This window comes from Salarias fasciatus, assembly GCF_902148845.1.
Source record: "Salarias fasciatus chromosome 7 unlocalized genomic scaffold, fSalaFa1.1 super_scaffold_4, whole genome shotgun sequence".
Classification (NCBI taxonomy): domain Eukaryota; kingdom Metazoa; phylum Chordata; class Actinopteri; order Blenniiformes; family Blenniidae; genus Salarias; species Salarias fasciatus.
Window position 1 is genome coordinate 27809808 of NW_021941229.1, and position 10276 is coordinate 27820083.

Genomic DNA, 10276 nt, shown 5'->3' on the forward strand with positions numbered 1-10276 from the left:
TTAAAACATTGATTCTCTTCAGGACTTCAGAACCGGGTCCGCAGAACCCGGACCAGGACCGGGTAGGCCGGGTCCGCGACTCAGACCAGGTCCCCACCAGAGGTTCTCCAGGTCATATCAAACACTGACCTTTGACCCCAAAGTTCAAGTCAAACAGATCAGGTTCCACTCACAGGACTGAGGACTGGCGGGGCCCGGCTGGGACCACCAGGGACCACCAGGGCCCGGCGGGGACCACCGGGGACCACCAGGGACCACCAGGGCCCGGCGGGGACCACCGGGGACCACCAGGGACCTGCAGGGCCCGGCGGGTCTGCTCCTCCAGGCTGTCCAGGTTCTCCGGGTTCTGAACCGTCCAACATAGAAACTGTCCTGTGAACAGGTGGCGTTTCGGGCTCCGCCTCCAGACCGGAGCTGGACCGGGTGACCCCTGACCCCTGACCCCTGGGCCTGTGGGTGGTCCCCCGACACCCCGCCCCCCGCTGTGAAGAACCAGAACACCAGTCTTCACACGTTCTCCAGCAGAACCCGGCCCTCCAGGTGTGAGTGTTTCAGTGCAGATCCAGAACCGGCGAAGCCCCGCCCCTGGCGAAGCCCCGCCCCTGGCGAAGCCCCGCCCCCGGCGGCGCTCAGTAGTACGGCCCGACGTCCTCGTATCCGGCGAAGCCCGGCCAGTCGGGCAGGGCCCCCCGGGACCAGGCGGAGCTGCCGGAGTGGGCGGAGTCCGGGCGGCGGCTCCACGCCGGCGCCCAGGCGATGCCGTAGTTGTTGCCGTGGTTACTGTCCCAGTGCTCGGCGCCGGCCACGGCGTAGCGCACGGCGAACTCTGCGCGGCGCTGCGGCGGCGGCGCGGCGGGAAGCGGCACCGAGAAGGCGAAGGCGTCGCCGGCGGCGCCGGGGAAGGCGTCGCGCACGTAGACGCAGTCCACGTCGGCGTGGCTGCGCCAGGCGTCGAACGACACGCGCAGCGCCACGCGCTTCTCGAACGCCACGTTCTTGACGCGCACGGTGCCGGCCAGGGCGCCGCCGCGCAGCTCGCAGCGCTCCAGGCTCACCAGGTTGGTCTCCAGGTTCCGCCGGAACCGCAGGTAGTCCGAGGACGGCGGGGCGAAGTCCAGCCGGGGCCGGTCCGCCGCCGCCGCCGCCACCGCCGCCGCCGAGCGCAGCGCCTCGCGGACGGCGGCGGGGATGAGCACGGGGTCGTCCAGCTGGGAGAACACCTTGACCCGGGTCAGCGCCAGGCCGCGCTGGTCGGCGAACGTCACCCGCTTGGCGCCGGGGCGGGCGCGGCGCTCGAACCGCAGCACCGGCCGGCGGGCCGGCGGCAGGAAGTCGTCCGGGGTCGGGCACAGCGGCGTCATGTCGATGGGCATGGCGGTCCGGCGGCTGCAACACAGGACACCGCCGTCAACGTCACAGACGAAGCCCCGCCCACTCCCATGCTGCGTTCAGGTGATCACACGGCGGCTGCTTTAGCCCCGCCCCCGCGGGAAACGCTTCATTCACACCACGCGCAAAAAACCGCGGTTCGACTCAGAAAGCGCGCGGGAAAACCGGATCCAGAACCGGGTCAGAAAGCCCCGGACCGGCAGCGGCTCGTGCGGCCGGAGCCTCCGGTTCGGTCCGTTACCTGTGGTCCGCCCGGCGTCCCGGTCAGCAGCGCGTGGAGCTCCGTGCACAGCTGCGGCTCCGCTCGCGCCCGCGCTCCTCCGCTCGCATTGTGACCCGCGGCGCGCGACCCGCCGCCCTCCTTCAAACGCGCACACCGGCTTCACGTGAACACTCCGGCTCGACCAATCAGAGGCCGCGGCCGCGGAGTGATCAGCCCGTCCTGGAGAGGGGAGCTGAAGGTTCCGCTGGAGCCGGGTCTGTCTGGGAGCCAGAGGCTCTCTGTATAACTAGAGGTTCTCTTTAGAACCCCCCCCCCCGCCCCCCGCCCCCCCCATCAGCTGACCGCCAGTAAATATTGACTCTGTTCTGTTGCATAAAGGGTCGGTGACCTCTGACCTCATCAGCTGCTTCACTGATCAATAGATGTGTGGATCTTCTTCCTGGTGTCTCCTGATGGAGTTCCTCCAGACGGCAGCGCAGTGGGAGGAGCAGAGGCTCCACCACAGAACCCTGTGGAACGCCATGGTTCTCAGAAACAACAGAACGTTCCTGCAGGGCTGGAAGCTGCACAGTTAGCAGGTTAGCAGGTTAGCTGGCTAGTGGGTTAGATGGTGAGCCGGTTAGCTGGTGAGCAGGTTAGCGGGTTAGCAGGTTAGCAGGTTAGCTGGCTAGTGGGTTAGATGGTGAGCCGGTTAGCGGGTTAGCAGGTTAGCTGGCTAGTGGGTTAGATGGTGAGCCAGTTAGCTGGTGAGCAGGTTAGCGGGTTAGCTGACTAGTGGGTTAGTGGGTTAGATGGTGAGCCGGTTAGCGGGTTAGCAGGTTAGCGGGTTAGCTGGCTAGTGGGTTAGATGGTGAGCCGGTTAGCTGGTGAGCAGGTTAGCGGGTTAGCTGGCTAGTGGGTTAGTGGGTTAGATGGTGAGCCGGTTAGCGGGTTAGCAGGTTTGCGGGTTAGCTGGCTAGTGGGTTAGATGGTGAGCCGGTTAGCTGGTGAGCAGGTTAGCGGGTTAGCAGGTTAGCAGGTTAGCTGGCTAGTGGGTTAGATGGTGAGCCGGTTAGCGGGTTAGCAGGTTAGCTGGCTAGTGGGTTAGATGGTGAGCCGGTTAGCGGGTTAGCAGGTTTGCGGGTTAGCTGGCTAGTGGGTTAGATGGTGAGCCGGTTAGCTGGTGAGCAGGTTAGCGGGTTAACGGGTTAGCGGGTTAGCTCTTGTCGATGCTCAGGAAGTTGATGTGGAAGCAGCGGGTGTTTCCTGGTTCTCCCGCCTTCCAGAAGCTTCTGAGGGTTCCTCCGGAACGTGGAGGCGTTTTTCAGCCGCTGACCTCCAAACGCCGGACGAAGCAAAGAGCCCAGCGGCGACGGGTCCTGTAGAGATCGGTGTCAGTCAGCTGGAGAGGTCGGCACTCTGATAGCGGTGGAACCTTAACGGAACCTGAACCCCGCCAGCCGACCTCCATCGGCCCGGGACGGAGTCGGAGACGTGACGCGATGCAGACGGAACCAAACGGAACCGCCGTTAGCCTGGAAGCTAACGCCAGTGGTACTGAGGAGGAAGGTGTGGTTCTGGTGTCTGCCGAGTCTGGAACGTCGGATCTGATGACAGGAGACTGGTCACAGTAAGAACCGCCTGGCTAGCGCCTAGGCTAGCTGCTTTAGCTCCAAGGCTAGCTGCTTTAGCTCCAAGGCTAGCTGCTTTAGTGTGCGCCAGCGCACCAGTGCAGTGTGCTGTGTCAGCAGGAATGTACAGCCATGGCCAAAGGTTCTGAGAAGGACACCACTATTATTTTTCAGCCAGTGGTGTCAGTTTGTGGAATGGCAGTTTGCACACACCCCAGAATGTCATGAGGAGGAATCAGCTCAGCTGTAATTCAGTATAAAGTCCCTCTTCACTGTGAAAATGAACTTTATCCCCAAAAAGCCATTTCCACTGCATGTCAGCCCGGCCACAAACGGACCAGCTGACCTCATTTTATCAACACACACGGGTCACACACACATGAACACAGGTGTGGGTGTTGATGAGGACAAGGCTGGAGATCATTCCGTCACGACTGGACACTTTGAATGGAAGACAGTGCGTGGCACCATTGTCCCTCATCTGTTGCCATGGTTACCTGCAAAGAAACGCATGCAGCCATCACTGCACTGCACAAAAAGGGCCTAACAGGAAGTCCATAGCAGCAAGTGAGCCTGCACCTCAGTCAGCTGTCTGTCGCGTTATCAGGAACTTCAGGGAGAGAGGTTCCCCTTTTGCCACACAGGCTCCTGAGCGCCCAAGAAAGTCCAGCAAGCGCCAGGACCGCCTCCTGAAGACACTTCAGCTGCGGGACCGGACCGCCCCAGTGCAGAGCTCGCTCAGGAAGGGCAGCAAGCTGGTGTGAGTGCATCTGCATCACAGCGAGGCCAAGACTTCTGGAGGAAGGCCTGGTGTCCTGGACGGCGGCCGAGGAGCCACTTCTCTCCAAGAAAAACACCCGGGACAGACTGGTATTCTGCAGAGGACACAGAGACGGGACTGCTGAGGACTGGGGTAAAGCCATTTTCTCCGATGAATCCCCGTTCCGATTGTTTGGGGCATCTGGACGAAGGCTTGTTCGGAGAAGACGAGGTGAGCGCTGCCATCGGTCCTGCGTGAGGCCAGCAGTGAAGCATCCTGAACCATTCGTGTGTGGGGCTGCTTTTCAGTTAGGGGGCTGAGCTCGCTCACAATCCTGCCGAAAAACACAGCCATGAATAAAGAATGGCACCAGAACGTCCTCCCAGAGCAACTTCTCCCCACCAGCCCAGGGCACTTTGGTGATAAAGAATGCCTTTTCCAGCATGATGGAGCACCGTGCCATAAAGCAGAAGTCATAACAGAATGGCTCGAGGAACATAACATTAAGATTTTGGGCCTTTGGCCAGGAAACTCCCCAGATCTTAATCCCATCGAGAATTCGTGGTCAGTCCTCAAGAGGCAGTGGACCACCAATACCCACAAATTCTGACAAACTCCAGGCATTGATTATGCAAGAATGGACTGGTGTCTGCCGACAGTCAGGATTTGGTCCAGAAGTTGATTGACAGCAGCCAGGGAGGACTGCAGAGGTCTTAAAAAAGAAGGGTCACCACTGCAAATATTGACTTATTGCATGAATTCTGTTTAATTCTCAATAAAAGCTTTTGATACTCATGAAATGCTTCTGTTTGTATTTCATCATACCACAGAAACATCTGACAAAACGCCGAGCAACCCTGAAGCAGCGGACTTTGTGTGAACTTAACAGTTGTGTCATTCTCAAAACTTTTGGCCATGAAGGTACAGAACATAAGAGAACGAGGCGAGAAGCTAAAAGAGACGACTTCAGAACATTTAGCAGAGAGCTGTCAAAACTAACATCAAAACACCTAAAACTGAATGAATGTGAAAAACGGAACGCTGTCCAGGTTCTGCTGCAGCGTTCCGAGTTCTTCAGAGGATTTACAGTCAGAGCAGGACTTCAACACAAGGTCCAGTGTCTGAGCTCAGAATCCTGAACAGCCGCTTTCTGAGGCCATGACAACGTGAAGAACCGGAAAAGCAGCAGGAAGAGATGAAGTGATCACCGAGTAAACCTGGACCTGGAGTAGACCTGGAGTAGACCTGGAGTAGACCTGGAGTAGACCTGGAGTAGACCTGGAGTAGACCTGGAGTAGACCTGGAGCCCTGCTGCAGGCAGGATGTCAACCAATCAGACTGAGGATCCTGATGTCGCTCCTGATGTATGCAGACAACACAACCGTTATGTCCCCGACAGGGGCTGGGACCGGGGCCGGGGCCGGGGCCGGGGCCGGGGCCGGGACCGGGACCGGGGCCGGGGCCAGGGCCGGGGCCGGGGCCGGGGCCGGGACTGGTCTACAAACCGCCAGAGATGACATGAGGGATTAAAGATGAATAATGAAGAAAGTAAATGTCGTATCCGGCCACAGGAAGGCTAACGCTAACGCTAACGTTAACGCTAACGTTAACGCTAACGTTAACGCTAACGTCGTGTGGAGCTCAGCTGGAGGCGGAGCCTCGGTCCAGATGTTCAGGCCAGCTGTTACAGCTGTTCACTGTCCTGGCAAACTGCAGGAACCGTGATCTGCCACTGGAGGTCGCTCTAGAGCTGCGGCCAGCCGCTCCTCAGTCATGCAGCCTGCAGAGGAGGGACTGAAGACCTGGATTCCCCTGAAAGCCTGGACCCGAGCCTCTGAAAGTAGAGAAACAAACCCCTGGAGCAGTGAGAGGTACGGAGAACTGGCCCGGTTCCTCTCGGGTTCCTCTCGGGTTCCTCTCGGGTTCCTCTCGGGTTCCGCTCAGGTGTTACTGTGAAATAAAGGATGGTCGGTTCTGGGGAAGAACAAAACAACACATTTACCAAACTAAGCTGTCATCATCTTCTCCAAACTCTCACAACGAGAATCCATCTCTCTCTGGAACCGGGAGAACCGGGACAACCAGGAGAACCGGGAGAACCGGGAGAACCGGACCCGGCGGCCCTCCGGCTGGTTCAGGACTGACTTTAGGAAAAATGAGAGTATTGATCAGACCTCGTGAAGGTTCCCCCAGAACCTCCAGCGACACCGTCCCTCAGCCAATCAGAGGACAGACACCGTCCCTCAGCCAGTCAGAGGACAGACACCGTCCCTCAGCCAATCAGAGGACAGACACCGTCCCTCAGCCAGTCAGAGGACAGACACCGTCCCTCAGCCAATCAGAGGACAGACACCGTCCCTCAGCCAATCAGAGGACAGACACCGTCCCTCACCCAGTCAGAGGACAGACACCGTCCCTCAGCCAATCAGAGTCTCCTGTGCTCAAACTTTTCCACCAGAGCTCCATGGTGGACCTTAATGATCCCGCTGCTCAGAGTTCCGTCTTGGTTCCGTCCCCCTGGCTTCGTCCTGTTGGCCCGGACTCCGCCGTCTCTTCTCCAAGTTGTTGGGAGAAATCCTGTCCTGGAAAACCTCCGCCCGATCACTCGTGTGACAGCGTTGCCTGCCGCCTCGTCCTCGTGCCGCATGAGGTTTTGCAACGCCAGATCGATCAACAAGAATTCATTTGTCTGCAGTCATATCGTCTCCTCCCGCAATCTGGATTTGCTCTTCGTCGTGGAAGCGTGGCGCCACCAGGTGACGTCAGTCTGTCCTCGGAGCTCCTCCCCTCCGGCTACCGGTTCCTAAACTCCCCGAGACAAACGGGGAGGGCTGGAGGGATAGCCACCGTGTACAAGCAGTCCTTGAACTGCCACACGCTGTCCACCAGGGGGCACTCCAGCTTTGCGCTCCCAGTATTTGCATTGACTCCGCCCCCTGTCCCGTTCTGTGTTCCGTCATCTATCGGCCACCTGAACTGAAAAAGGATTTCCTGAGTGAGTTTTCCGAGTTTCTAGCTGAGTTTATGCCAAAGTGTGATCACATTCTAATCTGTGGGGACTTTAACATCCACGTTTGCTGCTCCTCAGATGAGTTGGCCAATAACTTTAAATCTCTCTTGGACTGTCTGGATCTCACACAGTCCACCTCTGGTCCCACTCACAGGTTATGTCAGGCGGACACTGTGCGATTTTTTAAATCTGACTGTCGGGGAAATGCTCCCACTGCGCGACTGGGTTCGTCGCTCGTACTCTGACCCTGCGACGTGCACTCATACTGTACGACCGCTGTCGGTCAGGATTATTGACAACCACGGCGTCAGTCGGCGTGTGACGGCACGACGTGCTCGAGTGTGAACAACGAAAAACCAAGGTTCCGCGTTCCTATGACAACCACAGCGTGCATGACAACAAGACGGCGAGCAGGCAGCAAGTTGCTGCAGCTGTGTGCGCCGTCTTCTGCGCTGAAACTGGAAAAAAGAAAAGGATTCGGGTACGTGAATGGCTGAGGAGACGTGGTCGTTATGGGATGTCCATCCTTCATCAGGAGCTTGAGGTAACGTTCATGTAAACTATATATTGTTTTACTGTAGCTATGATAGTTTCACGTTAGCATTAGCAATTAGCATTAGCGTTGAGCCGCACTGAGCCAGCCAGTGTTGCTTTAATCACGATACTGCCCCGGCGAATTCCTCATCTGTAGCCGATAACGTTATGATGAATACAGTTAGCTCCGCCGGCGCCTTCTGCGCAGGTGCGAACGTAGAATCGTGACGTAACGCCACTCACACTGTGCGAGCTACGGCGAGAATTTCTGACATGCCAGAAGTTTGATGGGGAGGTCGCAGCATTATCGTTGGATCGTAGCAGCAATGAATCCTTCCTCGTGAGCGTTCTCACACTGTACGGCTCACGACCTCCCGACCGGACGTCCCGGCGCTGCGATGTTTCCACGGTGACGCAGCGTGGTCTGCCACGGCAAAATCGTGGTGAAATTCCCTCGAAATCGCACAGCGTCCGCCCGGCATTAGGTCATACATTAGACGTAATGGTTTCTCGGGGATCACAGCGTCCATCTGTGAGTTGTCAGCTCTTCCCATCACTGATCACTCTCTTTACAGTTTTCGTCTGCGCTGTTCCACCTGCGGCCACGCCTCGCGTCCCAGCGTCGCCGCATCTTTGCCTCATCTGTAGTAAAGGCCTTTTCTGCTTCTGGCCTTTGCTCTGCTCCTGAACTGACATCTCCTTCATGTCCAGACCGCTTCCTCTCCGCCTGCTCCCAGATCCTGGACTCTGCAGCCCCTTTTAAGACAGTGACTACTAGACCTCCCTCTGTCCCCTGGCTCAGTGACACAACTCCAGCCCTGAGGCGTCGGAACGCAAATGGAAGGACAGGTTACAGGTGTCTCTGGACACTTTTCGGGACAGCCTCACCGCCTTTCAGAGGGCAGTAGGGGATGCTAAAGGGCAGGACCTCGCCAATCTCCTCAGGAACAGCCCCCGCCCTGGAGTTCTGTTCAGAACCATTCATTCTGTCATTAACCCTATCTGTTGCTTTGAACGATGTTTCTGAACAAACCTGCAATGCTTTTAAACAATTTTTTTTGGACAAAGTTGTGTGTGAGGCGAGCTATTGCACCTGTTCCTGCAGCTCCTACATCCACTCCTGCTGCTCAATGTGTGCTTGACAATTTTGACCCTGTTACTCTTGTGGACCTCAAAGCAGCTGTCCAGGGGTTGAAGTCTACAACCTGAGCGCTAGACGCTGTCGCTGCTCGTATTATGAAGAGGCCGTTGACATCTTAGGCCAGGGGTGTCCAAAGTGGGTCCTGGAGGGCCGCAGTCCTGCATGTTGTCCACGTCTCCCTGCTCCAACACAGCTGATTGCAATGAGGCTGGTCATCAGGCTTTCTGCTGGACTTGGCCATGAGTCCTCATGAGATTCAGCTGTGTCGAAGCAGGGTGACATGGAAAACCTGCAGGGCTGCGGCCCTCCAGGACTGACTTTGGACCTCAAAGCCACCTTTCAGGTGGAGACGCAGCACCAGTCTGCTGCCGAGGGTCCACAATGACATCCTGGCAGCTCCAGACAACAGAAGTTCTGTTGTCTTGGTGTTGCTGGCGCTAACGGCGGCCTGTGAGACCGTGGATCGTACCATCCTCAGTTCCAGACTTCAGCACACTGTAGACCTGCAGGGTGCGGTTCTCAACTGGTTCTCCTCTTCTCTCTCAAACAGATCTTTTTCGGTACGTATACATGAGTTTGCGTCTTCTGTTGCTCCTCTCTCGTCTGGAGTGCCTCAAGGTCCTATTCTTGGTCCCTTTCTGTTTTCATTACATATGCTGCCGTTTGGTCGACTTATCTCCAGTCACAACATCCAGTTTCATTTTTATGCGGACGATCTCCAGATTTATCTTCCAGTTATCCATAATGATCGCTCTGCGCTACACCCTCTCAATAACTGTCTCCACACCATCAAACAGTGGCACCTCCTTGGTTGTCCCCAGGGCGAGATATAGAACGTTTGGTGAGCGCTCTTTTGCTGTTCTTGGACCGAAGCTCTGGAACTCTTCCTCTGCCTTTACAGTCTGTCACTGAACTTCAAGGATAAGTTCGGTTTAAACAGTTTTCACGTTGTTTATAGAAAGATGTAGAACAATCTACTCACTCAGAAGGGTTTTCTGATCCGAAAAGTGGTCCGGGAGAAAGTTAGATCCACAGTGGAGCTGCAGACCTCCATATACTGTTAGCCAATGGGGCATGTGTGGCGCCGGCTCCCAGAACGGCTTTAATCGTCCAAAAACTCATTAGTTTGACCAATACTTCCTCCTGGTCCCTCAGCCTCTCCTCCTCCACAGCCCGGTGTCGCAAAATACCTGCTGCTGGTTTTACAGATCTCTGAAGAGAATACGGTGATCAGGAAGTAAACTGAAGTACGTTCACCAAGAGACACAGTAGGGGGCGCTGTGCACCTGAGGTGTTGGTCGACACCTGCTACAAAGAAGAAGAAGCACATGTTTGCAGTTCAGAGATGTGCTTCTTCTTCATGTGGAACGTTCCGTTGATAGAACCTTTCATCTGGAGTTACAGGGGTCTAGTGGAGAACTGGCCAGTGAGGCTCCGCCCCCTCCTGATTGGCTGGTTTTGAGGTCATGTGATTCAGGACGGAATCCAAGATCCCAGACCGGTTCTGTGGCTGGAGAAACCGCCCGGAAGGAGGCGTTCTGCTGAGGAACCGACGGAGAACCTCACGTCCAGAACCACAACTCAAAGAAAACCCGGAGAACCAGGAAGT

At 56.7% G+C, this 10276-nt stretch overlaps 1 protein-coding gene across 1 annotated transcript; it reads right to left on the reverse strand.

Annotated features, from left to right (window-relative positions):
* Positions 1-623: 623 nt before the first annotated feature.
* Positions 624-1708, reverse strand: LOC115382440 (protein phosphatase 1 regulatory subunit 3B). Its single transcript, XM_030084162.1, has 2 exons — positions 1631-1708; positions 624-1386 (listed from the first exon to the last, which is right to left on the reverse strand). Exon 2 carries the CDS (start codon positions 1371-1373, stop codon positions 630-632), a length of 744 nt encoding a protein of 247 aa, XP_029940022.1. The 5' UTR covers positions 1374-1386; positions 1631-1708; the 3' UTR covers positions 624-629.
* Positions 1709-10276: the final 8568 nt, after the last annotated feature.